The 21,280-nt window shown below is 42.9% G+C and overlaps 1 protein-coding gene across 7 annotated transcripts in view; it reads right to left on the reverse strand.

The window, feature by feature from the left end:
* Positions 1-3,489: 3,489 nt before the first annotated feature.
* Sel1l2 (SEL1L2 adaptor subunit of SYVN1 ubiquitin ligase) overlaps positions 3,490-21,280 on the reverse strand; it is a 141,323-nt gene continuing 123,532 nt past the window's right edge. For 5 of the 7 annotated variants that reach the window (XM_059261526.1, XM_059261523.1, XM_059261525.1 and 2 more), the window contains 8 exons: positions 21,061-21,123; positions 20,436-20,523; positions 17,647-17,795; positions 16,392-16,557; positions 16,204-16,278; positions 13,301-13,473; positions 4,406-4,534; positions 3,490-3,689 (listed from right to left, as the gene is read on the reverse strand). In XM_059261526.1, the coding sequence (XP_059117509.1) occupies positions 3,567-3,689; positions 4,406-4,534; positions 13,301-13,473; positions 16,204-16,278; positions 16,392-16,557; positions 17,647-17,795; positions 20,436-20,523; positions 21,061-21,123 (966 nt within the window). In that variant the 3' untranslated portion in view covers positions 3,490-3,566. Of the gene's footprint in view, positions 3,690-4,405; positions 4,535-11,692; positions 11,831-13,300; positions 13,474-16,203; positions 16,279-16,391; positions 16,558-17,646; positions 17,796-20,435; positions 20,524-21,060; positions 21,124-21,280 lie in introns of those variants that run through there. The other 2 variants (XM_059261524.1, XM_059261527.1) reach the window with 2 other exon arrangements.

Consider the following 21,280-nt stretch of genomic DNA (forward strand, 5'->3'; position numbering starts at 1 on the left):
TAGCAACATGTTCTCTGAAGATTTCCTATGTGTGGACGATATTATTCCTATGTAGGGATACTTAACATTAATAACATTAAAATAGCACTCAACCATGCTAGTGTGTGTGACATTTACTCCTTTTTCTGATATTTTCAAGAAATCTCACAAGACTTTTGTTTACAATAAAAACACCCTTTCCTTTGAACCCAATGATCTAGGATATCCTTATCAGTAGTAATCCTATCCAACACACCCCAAGAAAGACCCCATGATCCCTTTCAAGTCCTTAGTCACCCTTTGAAGATGGGAATTCAGAATCCACCAAAATCATTTATGGGTCTATGTAAAAACAACAAAAGGCAACTCAAGAGGAAGCTCACATCCACCCTCTTAAATCTTGCACTTAAATTTACGTTAAAAATCTGTTTTAATAAATTCCCACTCTGCTTCACACTGGCTCATCCTGAAATTCTTTTCTATGAAGTTAGGAATCCTGACAGCATCTGAAGGGAGGTCTCATAACTCCCGAGGCTGCAGGTGGCAGCAGCAGAGAGCTGGACCTCAGGCCCTCCGGCTATTGATTTGCCCCATCTGAAAAAGAAAGCTGATCACTGTTCTACGTGTCCATAAAACAGGAAGAAAAAAATATTCACTTCACAGACTGTCTGGGAGGATGAAGGCAACTAACCCAAGAAAATGCTAGCCACACTGTGGGTGCACCGACGGTTGGGTCTTCTCTCTCCTACACCATACACTGCAAGCTTCCTGAGGACGAAGACCAGAGAGAACTCATCGATTTCTCAAGTTCTTGGCAGGGTCCCTGGGACACAGTCAATGCTCAGTGGATCATTGAATTGGAGGAGTGAGAAGTGCAGAAAGCAGCTGTCCTGCCTCTGTCCCCTCAGGCCTTTCAGTGCTTTGAATGTAAACCTGTTAACTTTGACTACCCAAAACCTGTTTGCCCAAGGCAGTGGTTCTAACCTGTGGGTTGAGACCCTTTGGGGGACAGAATGACCCTTTCACAGGGATCACCTATCAGATGTCCTATAAATCAGATATTTACAATTCATAACAGTAGCAAAATTACAGTTATGGAGTAGCAACAAAATAATTTTATGGTTGTGTGTGTGTGGGGAGGGTCACCGCAACATGAGGAACTGTATTAAAAGGTTGAAGCATTAGGAAGGTTGAGAACCACTGGCCCAAGGGCTTTGTATAGGGCACCACCTGTCTGTGTGGGAGCTCAGGCAATTAATGTCCCCCAAAGAACTCATCAGTAATGACATCTGTAAATTCCTGCTTTCCTTGCTCCACAGGCAGAATATATAGAGAGTACATGTTCTACCCAATCTACCAGAAATCTGCCCTGAACTCCAGTGGCCAGAGGTGGTGCCTTTGATACCCACCCTAGTGTTTCCTTCTTGCCTGTTTTTCTTGAGATCCCCTCCAGATAAAGCACACAGAAGCCCCTCCCTAGTCAGCTTGTAGGGGACCCTAAATGATGAGAAGGAATTAAGTTTGAAGTGTTTGTGACACACGAGGCTCTCAGAAGTAAGGCCCTTCCCTTCTCACCACATCCATCCCTCCTCCACCTGGCTTGAGATCTTTGTGTAAGCTTCTTGTCTCCCTCTCTTTCACCCTGGGCCAGCACACTTGCCAAGTCCCAGCTGCCTTCTTGCGGGCTGTGGTGGCATCTGTTTTAGATGGCTGATTTTCAGGCCCCTCAGCAGTCCCACGACTGATGTAGCAAAGTGAATCTTGTGTTTTCTAGGCACTGAGATGACCTCAGCTTGCTCAGGGCTCATCATCCTGATCGGATTTGCCTGCTGTCATGAAGATAGTGACTGAAGGTCATTACTTTTCTCTTGGATTCTACTAAGAGTCTCTCTGTACATTTGCTTGTGGGTCTGTGTGCTCCCTGCTAAATAATGTGGTGAACAGTACAAAATGCTATTTTGCCATGGTGGGAAAATGCCAGTGGCTTTCCAGAGCGAGGCTCTTTCTCCCTTGGTCTGTCATCTTGAAGCTGTCCTCAGTGGTGGCACCAGAGAAGAGGCCCAGAAGTGGACATTTTGGTGACTTGTAAACTACTAGTGTGGAAAGCCTGCTTTCCATGTTCTTCTAGGTTCCCTCCTCCGTACTGTTCTCCACATCATTTAAAACAACATCAAACTCTTGTTGTGACTGTGCTGGATTGTAGAGTACCAACACGGATCTTTTCTTACTGGCACTCAGCGTCTTGGCTGGACAGTCACACAAGCCATGCTGATTATCAACTCAGCCCCTGTCACCCCATTACAAAGTCGTTTGAGGTTTTGTTTGTGTTTGCTTTTGCGTTTTGAAATAGGCTCTCCTTATGTTGTCAGTGATGGCCTTGATCTCACTGTTCACAGCAGATAGGCCACAACTTCAGTGCCTTGGTTTCCCAAGTGCTGTGACCACGGGTGTATACCACGGTGTCTAGCTTCTTCACCACGAATTTTAAAAGGACATTCAAGGCTCCCACTTACTCGTTTAGTTTTTTAAATTACCTTTATTTTGATGTGTGTGGGTGTTGTGCCTGCCTGTATGTCTATGCACCGTGTGTACACAGTGCCCATGGAGGCCAAATGAGAGCATCAGATCCCCTGGGACTGCAGTTACAGATAATTGTGGATTGTCATGTGGGTACTGGGAATTGAACCAGGGTCCTCCAGGAGAGCATCCAAGTGCTCTTAATCACTGAGCTATTTCTCCAGCCCCAACCCTACCATTTATGATGTACCCCACAGGTGCAAGACTCTGCTACTCTGTTTACATACATTATTTCATTTACGCCTCATGCCGACTGTCTAAGATAGGTAATTATTCCCTTGTCTTGCAGATCAGGAAACTAAACCTAAAGATTTCAAAAATAGCTAGAAAGTTACAGAGCTAGGATTCAAGCCTAGCCTTCAGCAGAGGTCGTGGCCTTCTCCTCACCCATCAACCCCCTGCTTGGTCTTAGGCCCCTGACTTGCCTGTTGGGAGCCAGAAGAGTGACACCTTTCCATTGGTGCCTGGGAAGCTGGTACCATCTTCCACTTCTGCTACACTTCCCCCTTTCCAGGCATGGCCTGCTGTGAAGTAGAGTTGTTCATCAGAACTTTGGTCTGCTCCCAAGACCATCCCCATGGAATCTATCTGTGTAGTGTCTATCTGTCACCTTCTCAGGCATCTGTATTCCCACCTTCCCCGAAGTCACCCTTCTCTTTACTTCAGTATGTGTTCTAGAGCCAAGACACCCAGCTTGCTCTCTCAAAAGGGGAGGACACCTTCGTTATAACACGAAGATGGTGACCTTTATCGAGGTCAGAACTAGATCACCATGATGGCAAATTTGTGGCAAGTCTTAGATGACTTGTCCTCAGCATCCTGCTGTGGTCCCCTTAACTAAGCAGGAAGTCAGGAGTTGTTTCTCTGGGGCAGTTCTTAAGCTTTATCCACTCTCCATCACAGCCTGTGTGGGAAATCTGCAGCAGCTCTTGATTTGGATGAGGAAATTCTTTATTGGGTGAGGACAGCTTGGCATAAACCTGTGAGCAGGTTTCCTGATGGTCCAGAGCCTACCTATGGCGATTTCTAAGCAAGAAGATCAGCATGGCAACAATTAGGCCAATCACAAATAAATCCCAGTATGGTTCGACAGTGTTGTCCAGTTTCAGCCATTTCCATCTCATGGTGAACTGCTGGCAAGAGGCATTCAGTCAAAAAAGGAAACAATCCTAGCATCTCACTGTAGTCAGAATCATTTCCCCTCACAAACCTACCACTGCCACCCTACCCTCAAGTCATCCCCCAGCTCCCTTCCATCTTAGAAGATGTGATCTATCTCAGAGTAGAGCCCATACACAGGCTGAATTACCACCATTAAAAATAACCACAAAGATGTATAAAATTTAGCTTGACAAGGTGGCACTTGCCTGTAGTCCCTGCACTGGGAAGGCTGAGGCAGAAGGATCTCAAATTTGAGGTCAGTCTGGGTTACACAGTGACTTCCAGGTCAGCCTTGATGATATCATAAGGCCCTTTCTCAAAAAAAAGATTAATTTCTACTCTTAAGAACTACAGTTCTCTGTGGCATCACTTGCCACCTGCCATCTGCTTACCAGTCTCAGATTTTGATGGCAAGAGCTGTATTTTGAACAAATATATATAGCACATCCCTGCTTACTCTGAACATGGAGTGTGAGGAAAGAGTGTCTGCTGAATTAATTCACTGGTTGTACTACATAGTGTCAACACATATTCAACAAGCAGAATTGCTGTGTGGTAAGTACAAGACTTTGCATTCTACTTATCAAAGAAAAGTTAACTAAAAAAAAAAAAAAAAAAGACTCCCTTAGTAAGCCTCATCACTTTGTCCCAGAGTGTCTTTATCAAAATCTATTTGAGACAAACTTACATTAAAAAACAGAATATCTCGGAGCAAATGCATAGTTTCCAGTTTCATAAGGGCAAAGAACACAGGAATATGAGCATCTGGGCTTGTCTGAGCAGCCATGTCATACAATCTTCTGGCCAGGTGAATGTCCTAGAAAGGAAGCAGTCCATCCCCATCAGGTACAGATACTTGAGAACCAGAAGCTGTTGTTAGAAATGCCACAATTTATGTTTGGTAGGCAGAATGGGTCCACAAAATTGTCTACACCCTCATCATGCCAGAGCAGGAGAGGGAAGCTAAAAGTACAGGAGGAACTCAACTTGCCACACTGGATGGTGGGATGTGGGGGTCACATGGAAAGAATCAGAAGCAGCTCAATGAGCCAGCAAGGCAGCAGGGGGCATGGTCTTTTTAACACTTCAGGGAACTTAATTCACCAACAACCTGAATAAGACTGAAAATGCATTCCTCCCCACTGCCTCCAGTACAGAATTAGCCTTGACTCTAGTCATAGGAGATCATAAGCAGAGTCAGGCCATTTAGACTCTTGATCTAAAGAGACCATGAGAAAATAAATGTGCTGTTTTGGGGAAGGACATTTGTGATAGAAAACTAACATAGGCCTCAAAACCCTTTCTTATTATTATCCTGGGTTGGTTAGCTCCTACTTGCGAGCAAAGAACTTTAGGTACTTGTGAGTATAGATCCCTGAAATAAAAGTGTAGTTAGCTATAGAATAATAATCACATAATCTCCATAGTATGAATCATGGAATGTGCTTATTTATTTCTCTCCAGGTTCTTGACAATCTTGAACTATCTGTTCAAAACTAAGTTTAATAAGATGCTTACTGCAAAGTAGGGCTTCAATCATTCTTACAGAACGAATGGGTAGGCTATTTTATCTCTCAGGTTGGAATCTGATTCCTGAATGATATATTACCATATTCTTTTGGGGCTTTTTCCTTATTGAATTATGCCAAGGTAGAAAATTATTTTCTTTATTTTCCATCTACTTATGGCTTATGTTTTTATTTTTATTTTGTTTGCTTAACATTGATGAAAAGTCTTCTAAGGAGTATTCCTTTAAAGCATTTTTTTTGGTTTTTTTCAAGACAGGGTTTCTCTGTGTAGCTTTGCGCCTTTCCTGGAACTCACTCTGTAGCCCAGGCTGGCCTTGAACTCACAGAGATCCCGAGTGTTGGAATTAAAGGCGTGTGCCACCACAGCTTGGCCCCTTTAAAACATTTTTACATTTATTTTGTGTTTATGCGTGCGTGCGTGTGTGTGTGTGTGTGTGTGTGTGTGTGTGTGTGTGTGTGTATGGTGTGTGTGTGTGTGTGTGTGTGTGTGTGTGTGTATGGTGTGTGTGTGTGTGTGTGTGTGTGTGTGTGTGTATGGTGTGTGTGTGTGTGTGTGTGTGTGTATGGTGTGTGTGTGTGTGTGTGTGTGTGTGTGTGTGTATGCTATAGTTCCCAAGTGGAGGCCAGAGGCCAACTTCAGTACTCTCCTTCCACCATGTGTGTTTCATACATTGAACAAGATGTCTTTCTGTATGCTGTGAATATGTGTAGCTCCCATTAGATAATAAATAAATCTGCATTGGCCTATGACAGGGCAGGATGGAGCCAGCTGGGGAAAATCCAAAAGAGATAGTGAGAGAAGAAGGGTGGAGTCCAGGAGCAACAAGATGCCAGCAGACCGGTAACGCCACGGCCATGTGGCAACGTATAGATTAATAGGAATGGGTTAAGATGAAAGAGCTAGCTAGCAAGAAGCTGAAGCCATGGGCCATACAGTTTGTAATTAATATAAACCTCTGAGTAATTATTTTATAAGTGGCTGTGGGACTCTCAGGTGGGAGAGATTCCTCCGGACTGCTGGGCAAGGCGGGACCAGAGAAACTTCCGGCCACAGTGGTCAGGCTTGGTGGCCAGCTCCTTTACCCACTGAACTGTCTCCCTGGCTCAGGAGTATTACTTTTTTTTTTTTTTTTTTTGTTTTTTTGTTTTTTTGTTTTTTTGTTTTTCGAGACAGGGTTTCTCTTTGTAGCTTTGCGCATTTCCTGGAACTCACAGAGATCCACCTGGCTCTGCCTCCTGAGCACTGGGATTAAAGGTGTGTGCCACCACCACCCAGTGGGAATATTACTTTTAAAGCGTCTTTCCCAGAACTGTGTTTTTGTTGGGCATCTATGTATTATGGAGAGTTTTTTCTTTTTTCCCAAGAAATTCACTTTGTTTTTGGTTCTGGGGATTGAATTCAACACCTCGTACATGCTAGGCTACCAAGCTGCATTCTCAAACCCAGGTTTAGGCTTCAATAACGTGTGAGCCCTTGGGGCCTCTGCTAACACTTTTCTCATGTGATGTTCCTTCGGCTGTGTGCTGCTTATCATTTGTTCCTCTCTCTGCATTCCTTCCCTCCCTCCCTGACCCCCTATGGAAGCAGGGTCTTACTGTGTGACCCACGCTTGGCCTTGAACTCACAATCTTCCAGACAGCAGCCTCCTGAAGGCTGGGATCACAGGTGTGTGCCACCACACCTGGCTCGTTTCTCAAAGACTTCTAAAGCTTCGAGGTCTGCTAAATAAATTTGTTGGAAGGAAAAAAAAATGCTCACCTAAAGTACTTAAAATTCAAGAGATTGGGACAAATCTTCCTAGCAAGAAAGAAAATAGACATTGTAAACTGTGGTCTATGTCTTTAATTCCAGCCCATTCAGTGTGTGTGTGTGTTCATAGGCCAGCGGGGTTCACCTTCTAAAGCCGTATCAGCCCACATGAGGAAGGCATATCGACTCAAATGATGTGGAACTGGGCAGCTTTTGTCAATGATTGAGGTGTTCACTTACTGGTTTTTGGTTTTTATTGTTATTATTTGTGTGTTTGTGAAGGTACATGTCACAACACATGTGTGGAGTCATGACAACTGGTGTCAGATCGCCTTACATTTTAATGTGAGTTCCATGTCACCAGACACAGCAAGTGCCTTTACCAGCCGAGCCACCTCACTGGCCCTTGTTTTTGATTTTTGAGATAGGACTTCATGAAGCCCAGGCTGGCATCGAACTCACTACATAACTGAGGATGACCTTGAAGTCCTGATCTTCCTGCTTCTTACCTGCCAAGTGCTAGAATTACATGTCTGTAATTCTTAAATTAATCAGCATTAATTTAATTAATGATTAATTAAGTTAATCATTATTAGTTTATTTCTTGAGGCATAGGAATCTCCATTCATTTATGTGATCTGGAGTTTAAAAATGGCAAGAAGTATCTATAAGTAAGATGGGCATACATGCCTTGCTCAACAGACTTCGAAGTTTGCAGAGGGGTGAGATGGGATATGAAAAATCTTCCTTTAAAATTCCAGAAAAAGAAATTCTTGCATGCTTCTAGCTAATAAGGGCAACTCAAATAAAGGAATTTTCATTGCTAAACTCTAGAAATGACTCCTCATTCCTTGACTTTACTTAGCGAAAGGTTAATACCACTGAAACAAACAAACGAAAAGTCTTCTTTTGATATATATTGTTCTGAGGATGCCCAGGACTCAGTAAACAAGTCCACCAGATACCTAATCAACTTAGACATAACTTGTGCTCTGTACATGAGAGTTTACTTTAAAGTCAGTGGTTCAGGTTAGGTGGATCAATCTCTGACTCTTCTCAAAGAATATGTTCTAACTAAAATATCAGGTGTGCCACAGTACTGCTTAGTGTGCTCATATGTTCAAAATGGCTTCTTACGGGCCCAAGAGGTAGACTTCTCTGACAAGGAAGCACGACACACAGGTTCTCCAGGCCCAAATATTTAATGTCATCAAAGATTTCCTATACTAAAATAGACCATGTGAATAGAAAGGTGGTTGTTGGAGTAATTTATTTTCATTTTCTTATTATGATCGTATCTCTCGGAAATTAGGGGAAACTGATATTATAGAACTGAATAGGAAAAAAATAATTCACCATAACCCTCCAGTGCAGAGGGAACTACTGATAATATTTTATACACATTCTTCCAGCAAATGATATGTTTTTCCCAGAGGGCATTGCAATCTCTTTGAAGATTATTTTGTTTTGTCCCTTGTGGTGGTATTGTGTTCCCCCAAAATATTGTGCACCCTAATAAACTTATCCGGGGTCAGAGACAAAACAGCCACTAGATACAAAGGCTAGAAAATGATGGCACTCACACCTTTAATCCTAGCACTCCAGAGGCAGAAATCCATCTGGATCTCTGTGAGTTCAAGGCCACACTGGAAACAGCCAAGCATGGTGACTCACACCTTTAATGCCAGAAAGCGAGCCTTTAATCTCAGGGAGTGATGGCAAAAACAGAAAGATATATAAGGCGTGAGGACCAGAAACTAGAAGCGTTTGGCTGGTTAAGCATTTGGCTGGTTAAGCATCTGGCTGGTTAAGCTTTCAGGCTTCTAGCAGCACAGTTCAGCTGAGAACCATTCGGATATGAGGACACAGAGGCTTCTAGTCTGAGGAAACAAGACCAGCTGAGAAGTTGGCCAGGTGAGGTTAGCTGTGGCTTGTTCTGTCTCTCTGACCATCCAGCATTTCACCCCAACAACTGGCCCCGGGTTTGATTTTATTAATAAGACTCTCTAAGATTCATGCTACAGTCCCTGACCCCAGAGCCAAGCCCACTACTTCATAATGTGAACAATCACCTGGTAAATATACAGATGAGTGAATGAAAACCAGGCCATAACATGGCATTCTAGAAGTAGGTATCTTTTTTTTTTTTTTCTTCGAGACAGGGTTTCTCTGTGTAGCTTTGCGCCTTTCCTGGGACTCACTTGGTAGCCCAGGCTGGCCTCGAACTCACAGAGATCCGCCTGCCTCTGCCTCCCGAGTGCTGGGATTAAAGGCGTGCGCCATCACCGCCCGGCTGAAGCAGGTATCTTTTAAACCTGGGAATATATTGAAATAGTTGAGGGGGAGGAATATATTGCTTAGAATATATTTAGAAGGAAAATGGTATATGAGGCTGTTGTTATCAAGGACAGTTAAGTCAAAGAAGGCATTGAATTTAAAGAAAGAAGTCTAGGATTTATAATGCCAGTAAGGTGTTTTCAGTTTGTGTGTTTGTCTATCTGCATTGCCTTTGGGGGACAGTAAAGGAGGTGGCAGTTTGAAGGAGTTATACTTTATCCACAATAACATAGTAGTGGTAGATGAATTAAGTATTCCTTAAGGTAATGCTAACACTTGTAAGAAATAAACTCCCCCAATTCAGGGACATAATACTGAAATGTTTGTTTTTACCTTTAATCAACGTTTTAACGTGGATGTTCCTGGGTGGTAGAGGATTTTCTTCACTGGTAATTAAGGGACTCTTTCCATTAAGTGGTTCTGCATTTCCCCAGAGCCTCTGCTTTCTGTTGTGTTCCATCCACAAAGTGCAAAAGGACTAGGAAGAAGCTCCATTTACCTACTGACTGCCTTAGCACAAATGGCACCTTTCACTTAAGCTGTTGGGGGAGGGGGGGGCGGACACATGGATGCAAAGGATGTTGGGAAATGTAGTCTAACAAGACAGGCATTTCTCCATAATTGTTCTAAAGACCAGAGATTCTAATCTGTAGTGGGCAGAGGTATTTCTGGTAAAAACGTAATGGGAGAACATCAGAACTGAAGGCACCACGTAGCCTTTGCAACAGACCAACGAGATAAAAAATTCAGACCTGATCCAGAGCCGAGACAGTTGGAATAGCCAGTAGGAATGGACAGCAGGCTTTGTTCATGGTTAAGCTTCTGAAATAATTTAAAAATATAAACTGCAAAAGAGTCTCGTAGTAATTTGTCAGCTGAATGCTTGTGCTTTTAAGTTCCTATCCTCAGTTAATTTTACCATCCTTCCAGCAAAACAGCCACCATCTTCATCAGGTGAGCTGAGTCTGCTTGCAGATGGTCCTTATATTGGGCTTGGAGTGTTGATACTCCCTCACAGCAGGAGTTGGGGAGGGTCATTGGGCCCTCAATTCGGTATCCAGCTGCTTCTCACAGCCCTTTGTAAGTCTGTCCTGTTTGCACGTGGCCACAGGGAGGCGCTAGAGTATACAGGCTTGGGAAGCTCAGGGGAGGGGGTCCATCTTTTCAGCTATGGAGAAGCCAACGGCCGTGCTGGATAAAAACTTGCCAGTGTGGCTGCTTTGGGGTCACCCACTGTCCTGTCAGTAACTCCTGGCTCATGTTCTGTAAGTAAAGCCCTCCCCATGCCCCATTAGTTCCCCAGGGTGAACTTTGGAGGAACCGTTCCTCTGTTCACATCTCTGGCAGAGAAGGGATTTGGGAAACAAGGTGCTGTTCTGTGTTCCTACAGCGATGCAGTCTGTCCTGACCCCGAGTTTAGATCCAGCAGCCCACTGAACTGAGGTGCTTCTCAGTGAGGCTGTTAGGATAAGTCGTCTGCGTTACCTTAAGTCCAGCGTATGTTCCCAAAGACAAAAGAGCGCACCAGAGGCTCGTATTTTTACAGCGACTCCACAAGAGTTGATGGATACCTCACTTTCATTCCTTGAACTCAAGATTTTACCAAATATGACTCCTTCAACCTTCTTACATTCTCAGAGGCTCTCTGGAAGTGACATTACCCTCATTTTTCTCACTGGTTCTCATGAAGACTTAGGGTAACAAGAACTGGGAAGTGCCACGCTGAAGAAATGGACAGTATGTGATGATAAACACTAGAAATGCCATGCTCCTAACACCTTTGTAATAAGTTTGGGGACTGAACTTGCTGGGATGCTTATTTTTGAAAACTAGAGTCACTTTATTAATTTGTCTGAGATGACAAAATTAATAAAGTTTGCCCTAAACACTTGATTATTTTTCTAACTGCTAAATGAAGAGATTAGTAGGACAAAACGGAGTGATCTCTCATCAGCTAAATCTAAAGTCCTGATGGAAATCGAGCGAAGCTCCTGGTTTCTTTCTTTTTTTCTCTCTTTGGTTTTTATTTGCCCCCCCCCCCCCCCCCGCCTCCCCCTACCCCCACCTCTGGTTTTTAATGTAGATGCTTTCTGTCAAAACAACAACAGAGGAACAAACAAAAATCCTCAAGACCTCCAGTGAGGAAAGTTGATCAGTTTGATCACAGTGAGCGACCTGTGAGTTAAGAGGAAACCTGGCAGGAAAGACTAGAAAAGGGTCAGAGAGAAGAGCCTGTGGCTGTATTTCTAGTGTGGAATGGATGTCCCAACAGCTGCCATCTGAATAGTGAAGAGAGTGAGCAGCAAAGAGGTTCACTGGGGGGGTCTGGGGGGAACCAAAGCCTCTGGGTGATGGTCCGAAAGCTGGGCCCTGGACAGTGTGTTGTTTTTTTCTGCCATCTTGGCCGCCTGTCCTGAGAGGATGCTCCATTCTGCCTCTGGGGACGCAGGAGAAAATGGTCTCACTATGGTGAGGAGGTGGCTGTTAAGAGAGAGTCCTGTTTTGAGTCACCCTAGGTAGGAGAGCTAACTTAGGTGGGGTCATGGCTTTTCTTGGGTTTTGGTGTTTTATATGAGGAATTATGAATAAAAGCTGGAATCTTATTGAAACCTTAGCAGCTGTTCAAATTCCCTTCTGATCTAAATGACATCATTCCACATGCTATTTAACTCCAAGGCCCTTTCACACAGGCTCGTTCATTTCCTTCTCTACACTGGGGGGGGGGGGGGGTAGGCCAGGTATCATTAGTTCTGTGTCACTGACGTGGATGGCAGCAGGACGTGGAAGGTCAATGAATGACATCCGGAGAAATCCCCAACTGAACCACTTGCTCCTGTGCGTTTTACAAACAGGTAGCTCACGTCTGCTAGGAATGGGAGACTGGGCTGGCTTTGGAGTTGGCTGGATTTGGGAGGCTGATGAGAAATGATCAGGCAAAGGCAGGCTGCAGGGAGATCAAGACCGTGGGTGGGGTCTGCATCACTCGGCAGTCGGGCCTAAGAAGCCTTTGGCTGTAGACAGCACTGGCTGGCCAATTCTCAGGAAACTCCCCACCAGTGACTCTCAATCGCTAGTCCTACTGGACTGAAGAAGAAAACACAGACAATCAGTAGTGTTTCACTCTAGAAATATTTAGGAATATAAACACTGTGGAGAGAAACATGCTTTGTTACTGAGAATGACTCTAGTCAGTCCCGTTTTTGTTTTTGTTTTTGTTTTTGTTTTTTTTTCTGAAAGTGTTTGGGATCAGACATGCTTGGCACAAAATTCTGGATCCACCACTAAAGAAATTCTGCAAAGTTGGCCAAATGACTTTATATCCGAAGTGTGGATTCCTGATGCACACAAGGGCAGAGTGCTTACCTCAATATCTCTGTCTGTCTGTCTATCACACCTAACCAAAACTGGTTAATATTGGCATTTAACATACCTGCCTCCTCCTTTCGGACTTCTAACACATCTCTGCCGGATTGCGCCCACTGACTAAAGGGTTTTCCCCACTAGTGTTTGTACCGTTAGCTCGCTTTCATTAATGAATATGCCTTCAGCTAGATGTGGTCTCTATAGTCTCTTAGTTCTCTTTAGAGTGCCCAGTATGGTGTTATGGAGATAATGGCTGCTTTCTGAGACGTTTCTGGATTAATGAATGCCACCTTAATCTATAGATTGGGCCTCATTCCACCTTGCTGTTGTGACTGACAGTTTAGGAGTTGGTGGAGATGTCAATGCATAAGTCATGTTAGTGAAAACGTGGAGAGGAATTGGTCCAAATTAGATTTCTTCCACTCATTAATTATGTCCTTGGTATAAATGAAGATATGAAAGTAATAGGGTAGTTATATATGTTAGCATGAGGCAGAGGGACTTTTCTTTCTTTTACATTGATGACATCAATGAAATTCCAAACACTTATAAATGTTCTGTTCTCACACAGCCGTCATTACTAGCTTTGAACCAATGCAGTTACCTTCGCGATACCCAAGCCATGTTCATACATGTAGGCCAGATTGAACATGGCTTGTGCACTGTGATGCTTGTCTGCTGCGATGCTGTAGTGTGTGGCTGCCGTTTCATAGTCTTTCTTAGTCCCATAACCATAGTAATGGTAATCTCCAATTTTCACTCTAGCGAAAGCATTCCCTGAGAGAAATAGCAGAGAGAGAGAGAACAGTAACCCAAGTGATTCATGTATAGTCCTCAGTAAATCAACCTAATAAGCTGTAAAAACACTGAATACGTACACTTATATATGTGTATACAATGAAATATTCAAAATCTCACAGTTAAGATTACATATACGATATGAAACACAAGACACAACACTCAATGCTAATAGCCTTCATTGCAGGATAATATTCATGATTATAAATGTACATGATAAAGTATACACAAATTTGTATTTAGAGACAGGATGACAGCTCTTGGAAAACTGAATTCTATCTTTCCTGCCCTTAGAATTCCTTTCTAAAACTCCACTCTCATGTGACAGTGGCCCCGTAAGAACAAGGCAAGAACTCCAAGGCTCTTAATTACTAAAATTGTTCTGGAGCCTAGTCTGGCACTTGATAAATATTTATGGAATGATCATGCTAGGGTATTTTTAGAAAATGCCTTCCCAAGAGGTAATTTAGGATATTACTTTCCAATAAACATGGATATGTAGATATATCAAAGAGGGAGGAAATCACATTACTTTTAAAGATTTGTGGCATCGTTCTTTTGAAGGCCACTTAGAAATGGCCTTTAAGTGTGTGTATGTATCTCAGGAGATGGCCATGCTTCTGTTCCCTAAAAGAATGTCAGTTGAAAGGATGAGGGAAAATTCATGTTGGACATTTGTCTCAGCTGTGGCCAATGTTTCACAAGATCCAGGCTTTCTCGGAAAATGGAAACCATGTGTATTAGGGTCTGAGGCATGTCTTGAGATACAGGACTTCTTCAAAAATTCTTTCTCAATCTGGCCCAGTGCAGTGGATTTTTTTTTTTAAGTTACACCTTTGGGTAACAAAGTTCCTCTAAACTTCTAGTGTCTCCTGTTAAAGCACAGATACTTCACAGATAGGTGACACCACAAGCCATCTTTGTTTCCATCTGAGCAGAGTTAACATTTTAAAAGTCTTAAGCTGATGAAGACACTAGGTTTCAGATTTTGCTTCCAACATAATTAACACAAAATGTATAGGCAAGTGGGAGCAAGGACTGATGGGGATGGCACTTAAACAAGGGTAATTATAGAGACCAGGAGAGACATGATGCGTCAAAGAGAAACCCACTCCATCTCTAATTTTGTTTGAAGCTGTCATGCTGACCACAAGGTTCCTTCTTGGCCATAGTCACAAAGGGATGGGACACTTGTGTATTCTTAAGCTTTTCAGTTAAGAGCATGATCCCCCAAGTCCCTGAGAATGGAGGACAGTGAACAAGCCTGTCCTCAGAGCAACAGTACCCTAACGAGTGCCTGTGGCAATTCTGACAGGCTCCTGGATAGATCTGTTGACTAGAGAGAGATTTCTACTGCAGTTCCACAGATGCAAGGTGGTTCTGAGCCCTGATGTCTCAGTACCCTCTTCATATGAAGCAGCTGCTAAAAGAAGCATTAGTGACTAATTGAAAGTTTTCATTATTAGATTTCCTACGTTTTGTGAGCCAGTCAGCAGCCATAACTTTGAGATGGGTGTGTCTGAACTTTTTGACACGATGATTTTGAGCAACCTGGCAAGCTGTGTGTGTGTGTGTGTGTGTGTGTGTGTGTGTGTGTGTGTGTGTGTATTCTATTTAATGTTAATATCTCTTCATTTTCAGTTTCTCTTTTCTTTGGTCCAATTTCCACACACCATTTCCTGGCTTGAAATAAACGTGTATTTGTTGCAACTGAGCTGATTTGCCATGGCTGAGAGATTGCTGGCATTGTTTTTCTCACTCCAAATAAGGTCTTTATTGCATTTTACAAAACATAGAATTTCTCACTAAAACCACATTGATGGCTTGCTGCTGTCTAACCGGCTCGGCTGGGTCTGTGAAGGCACCACTGTGGGTTTTTTCCCTCTGCTTCATATTAGCATCAGCTGAGAGTCATTTTTTATCCTATTACATCCTGTTAAAAGGGATGATTCAGCCTTAACAGGAGATGATTTCAGGAAACCTAATTGGAAATAAAATTGCTCTCTTATTGCTAGAGTTCCTCACACGTCCAAATGCCAACCGTGACAGCTGTGCAACATCTCTCTGGTTTTAATACTGTAATTTTAGGGGGGGGGGATGGGGAGGGGCACGGTGATTCAAATGCCACCTGACAGTACTGTTCCGAGCAATGATGGTGTACATTCCTTACCACATGTGAAACCAATGAGTAGGAAGGCCTTGAGGATGCTGAGAAAGGATCTTCCCACTTTTTTTTTTTTTTAAATTTTAACGTACTGACGGTGAAGGAGAGATCTGAAGTGTGTTGTCAACATCAGTGTCTCACTTTAGAGAAGTCAAACATAGTCGGCACATAATTAATTTTGCCTACAGACTCATAGAGACACAGGTCACATCTCAGGTTAGCTCAGTAAACAACTCAGCAAATGAATGACTAAAGCCAGATGAAGAAAATTGTTTTCTTGAGTAAAATTATCGTGTTTCAAACAACAGTTCTGGTACCATGGAGACAGAGACAAATTCCTAGGGCTTGCTAAACTAAAGGACTTTGAGACTAATGAAGAAAATGAATTCTCAGAAATGACCTCTCACAGCAGTATAATTCGAAGTGCCCTCTGCTTGACACCCTGGTACCTCTCTGCCTCTGTGCCCAACAACACAGCTGAAGCGTAGCAGATGAATAGTCATGGTTATGGTCCAGCTATGTGCCTAGTTTGATCTGTTTTATACCTTGAATGGCGGCTCGGTTCCATAGCAGAAGTGCCATTGGATACATCTTCTCTTTCCCCAGAATTTTAGCCTTTTCTAAAAGGAAAAAGAAAAAAAAAAGAACTATTCCATGAAAAAGGCTTAAATGAGGACATAGTAAGCCATTTTTGCATATGTATGGTTGGGGAATTTTGAAAATTGTATCTTACTAGATTCCAAAATGAATGCTGAGTTGCTTTGAGCTACTTCGTATCCCATTTCTGCAAGCAGTGCATACTGAATAAGAGAAGAGTCCACGTCGCCATCCTTATAGGCAAAGTAGGCTGTCAGGAATTTCTCAGCCCAGTGGCCTAGCTCACAGACACCTTTATACAGCTGAAGACGGAAAGAGAAATCAAACAAGCTAGTTAGCTTCATCCCACATGATGATCTGTGATCCTCATCTCCAGCTTCCGCTGGCTTAGCAGGCAAGAACTTTTTCTGAAATTGCCTGGCTTTTGAAAATTATTTAGAGTGAAGAATTAATACATCTATAGGCACACAGATTCTCAGGGTAGTTTTGTCTTTGGCACATTGCTCTCCGGCTCCTTTTAATTTGTGTAATAGACTTTCCTGGCTTGGAGGCTCTCTGACGAATAAGCATATCAATTTGGAGGGCTTTGTTGTTGATAGTGTCATTTTACAGGCACTGATGCTCTGCATGGAAGAGGCTACAGCTGATGTGGAAATGAGAAGGAAGGGGAAGTCAGTGCCTGAGGGTATAGGTGACATAATGGGGAGGGAGGTGTGCAGAGCTCCGTGGGGACAAATGTCAACTTAGCTGAATAGCCCTTATGTAACCAAAAGAGGTTAGCCATACATAATTCATTAGGAAGTTGGCAAAGGAACAAATCTAAAGATAGATTATTAGCTGGCAGCTTTGGAAATGAGTTTCAGAGGGACCAGATTGCAACGTGGAGGTATTTATACTGGTGCAGCGGACATATTTAATAAATCAATGAAGGGCATTACGGTCCTAAAAGCATTCTTTTGAAAAGTACATTACTGGCTCAGGCTGAAAGAACCCACTTTCTCAATTGTCATCCAAGTCATCAAAAATCTAAGGACCCTGTCTTCTGGGAAGGAATGGGCTATATTTTCTAGGCTAAATCAAGCCTGCCTTTCCCGAGTAGTGACTCCCAGTCTCACTGGGAGTCCCAGGTTGCTCTGGTGCTTTGACTGACGGCTGGAACAGAGCTTCTAAACTGAATCCAGAGGCCAACTCTGACTGTGCTGAGGAGCCAGACTCCAGAGAGGAAGGGGTCATTTCTCTCCTTCTCTCTCCCAATTTAAGTTACGCTCCTGTTTTTCCTCCTGTCAAATGGTGGTGTTCATTGCCAACTGTGAGAAAAGAGTGATAAAACAAAGACAACGACCTACTCTGTGTGACTAATGGAAGAGCTGTAACAGAAACCCCGGGTTTACCTCTACGGCCGTTCTGCAGGATCTCAGCACCCCTGTTCCAGTTGCGTACATCTCGGCTAGGTAATAAATGGCGAGAGGCTGCCCACTCTGAGAGGCCAAGTAAAAATATTTGAAGGCAAGTTTATAATCCTTCCATACTCCAAAGCCAGCTGAAAATTAAAATTCTTTTAAGTCACTCAATTTAAAAAAAAAAAACAAAAACATTCGATGGATATAATGGTCATAGTGATACCCACAAGTCTAAACAGGATGGGAAAAGACCGAGAACTGTAAGTAAAACTACTTTAGGTTCACTATTTTTGGGACAAGTGGCTGAGTTACTCTATGATCTTTACCCAGTCAGAAAATTAAGAAAGAAGGGCTGTTCAGTTTCACGTACATAAGGAGACCAAGAAGTGTGTGATCATGGGAGTTTCTCTGTGATCATACCGTATCGTCTCTCTCTGTCTGTCTGATACACACACACACACACACACACACACACACACACATACACACACACACACACTCCATGTAGATCTTAACCAGCCTCAAACACAGAACAGGGAAACCTCAGGTCCAGGAAGAACAGTCCTGTCTGAGCTCATGATTGGAGGAAGGAGAGGTAGAGGCATTTGGTGCTGGGCAGTCAGTAGATCTCTAGCAGGAGAGGTTCTTGGCTCAGTTCTCTTGTTACTGTTATTCCTCTTTCTGAGTCATTCCCATCTAGGGACTTCACTTGCAAAAAACAAGGACCTTTCCCTGGATCAGCTTTACATTCCCTTCCAGCTCAAAGGTTTCCTGGCTTTTAATAGCAGTGCCACACGGGAATTAAGCTAGAGCCATGGCTCAGCCTGGTATGGTGGCACTCACCTGAAATCACAACACTCTGGAGACTACAGAAAGAGGCCAGTGAGTCTAAGACAGCTCAGACTACATAGTGAGACTCTATGTCTAAACTGATAAGTAAATAAATAAAACTTGAAAAAAAAATTAAAAGGAGCAGAACATTTGGTGACAGATCACTTGGGATTGAATCCCAGCCTGTCTGTGTAGTCTTGGGTAAGATGTGTGGGCCTTGGTATGACTCAGTCTGCTCAGCTGTAAGCTATGGGGTATCCATATGTTGAGAGAGTACAATGAACTGGAACATGTAAGGCCATTACTATTACTCTTCCTAGATGCTCGAGGAATCAGACAGATCTAAACTGAGGACTTGGAGTGAATTAGGAGAACACAGTGTCAAACATATAGTACAAAACAGGCCCCCTAGAGCTGGACCACAGTGGCAAACGTCAGCAGACTTCTTGAGTAGATGTTACCTACTTGAGAGAGTTGGCTGTTGTCCAGGCTCCATCTCAGCCATGATGGACTTGGTGAGGGCATGTTCAGATGTCTGGGATTTGTCCTGACCACTCACTCTTTGGACAAATGTCCATCACTGTCTGGTGCTCCTTCCTCTAACTACCTCGCTATTGCTCTAAGAAGGCAGTATTTTTTTTGCCTGTGAACTAACTGAGGGCAACTCCACCTAATCTTCCCTCACTCATCCCTCCTCACCATCCTCCCCTAAGTTTATGTACCTGTACTTTCACTTGCCTTCCAGTGCTGCAGGATGAGAAATCCCACTTCTCTGTCAAGACCCTGAGGCCTCCACCTACCTGGGATCAATCAGATCTTAACGCCACCAACTTTTCCCAGACCCTCCTTTTATCAATTATAATTATGTTCATGTCTCTCATCATGTTATAAAAATTCCTTCTTGGATGTTGTTCCCTTCAGTTCCTTTTCTCTCTTAGAGATACATTTTGGAAATACTATTTTTCTTCTTTCTCGCCTTGTAGTCACACCCTAACCCACTGTCAACCAGTCCTCATTCCAATAAACACAATAATCTCACCAAGATTCTCCATATTGACCAAGCAATAAGGATACTGAATAATTTCTCTTTCCTTCCCTCCTCATTCCCCTCTCTTCCTTCTCTCCCCTCCCTTCTGCCTTTTCACTTCCTCCCCCTCTTCTCTCTGCCCTTCCCCCAACTCTCTTCCTCCACCTCCACTACTCTATCACCAGACTTTGTGCTACGTTATCAGTAAAATGTACACAGTATCTGCAAAGTTCTGTCTTTTCGCCCTTTTGGATCCCTGTCAACCCTTCTCCCCTTCCAGGATTTTGTTCTTTTTGACAACCATGCTTCTTTGGCTTATCCTTTCAAGATGCCAAAAGGGATCACCAGATTTATGAACATAGCCACATCTCCCTTTTCTCACATTCTTTCTTTTTCCTCTGCAAGCTCAACTACTCTTAACTTACACCTATATGTTTATGTCTCAGATCTTTCTCCTCAGCCTTGACCTCTCTTGTGAGTGCCATTGTTACTTCTGGATGTGTATGTACGCTGCTATCACAAGAACCTCAAAACATATATATTTAAAGTTTTATGTGCATTGATGTGAAGGAGTCAGATTCCCTGGAACTGGAGTTATGACAGTTGTGAGCTGCCATATGGGTGCTGGAAATTGAACCCAGGTCCTCTGGAAGAGCAGCCCGTGCTCTTAACCACTGAGCCATCTCTCCAGCCCGCGAACCTCAAAGTTAACATAGTCAAAGGTGGGCATCCTGCCTCTGTATCTCCTCACCCTTTCAACTAATGTCCAAGTCTTTAGGTTTCTTTAAATCTCTCTTTAAACTGATGCCTTAATGTTCTTTGCAAGCCACTCACAGCAACCCTTTGATGCTTGTTATATGTGGAGAAGATTTACTAATGCATACATCGTTCTAAATGAAGTAGCCATATTTGTGGTACCTACAGTAGTACATGAAGCCTAGCTGGAACTGTGCATTAGGCCATCCCTTCTCTGCAGCTTTCTGGAAGTATTTAAGTGCTTCACCGTAATTCTGCAAGATAATTACACTTATTACTCAAAGTTATATGCATAACTCCATGGTAACAACCACTTTCCAGCTTAAGAGTACTGTCAGTGTCCTATAGGCTAGTTAAAATAGCACCAGAAATATAATACATTTTCATTATTATATTAGATTCCATAAAGAAATCATTATGTTATTTCATTATAAATTGTATTTTTCTGTATTGGTAGTTGGTTTTTTTTAGATGAGGGAAGGTCACTCAAAAGACATATTAAGCTAAGAAGATAAATTTCTCTATCAATAAAATCCTCAGGAGGCAGCTGTTTCAAAAGCTAGTTTGACCCTGTGAGTCTCAGACACAACTGGATGCTATTCTTGTCACATATTTGTTCCTCTGTCTGTTTGGCAAAGATTTTACTGAATCATTTCATTCTCTGTCAGATATACTGGTTTGTCTAAACCAAACAATAAAAGCTAATTTCTATACATTAATGCATAACCATTAATGTTAACCGCAAAAATGCTAGAAATATGTTGAAGGGATGGCAAGGTTATTGAACTTACCACAGGAACACCTTTTCCATGAAAATAAAGGAGACCAAGTCCATGAAGACCAATTGCATTGCCCTAGAAGAATTTAAAAAATCTGTGATAAGGAAAACTACTGCAAAATCAATTCAAGTATTTCAAACGCACCCAGTAAGAAATGGCCAAGGCCATCAATTAGGAGGATGGCAAGTCATTCGGCCTCTCTAGCACCCTTTCATACCTTTATTTCATCACC

This window comes from Peromyscus eremicus, chromosome 4, assembly GCF_949786415.1.
Source record: "Peromyscus eremicus chromosome 4, PerEre_H2_v1, whole genome shotgun sequence".
Lineage (NCBI taxonomy): Eukaryota > Metazoa > Chordata > Mammalia > Rodentia > Cricetidae > Peromyscus > Peromyscus eremicus.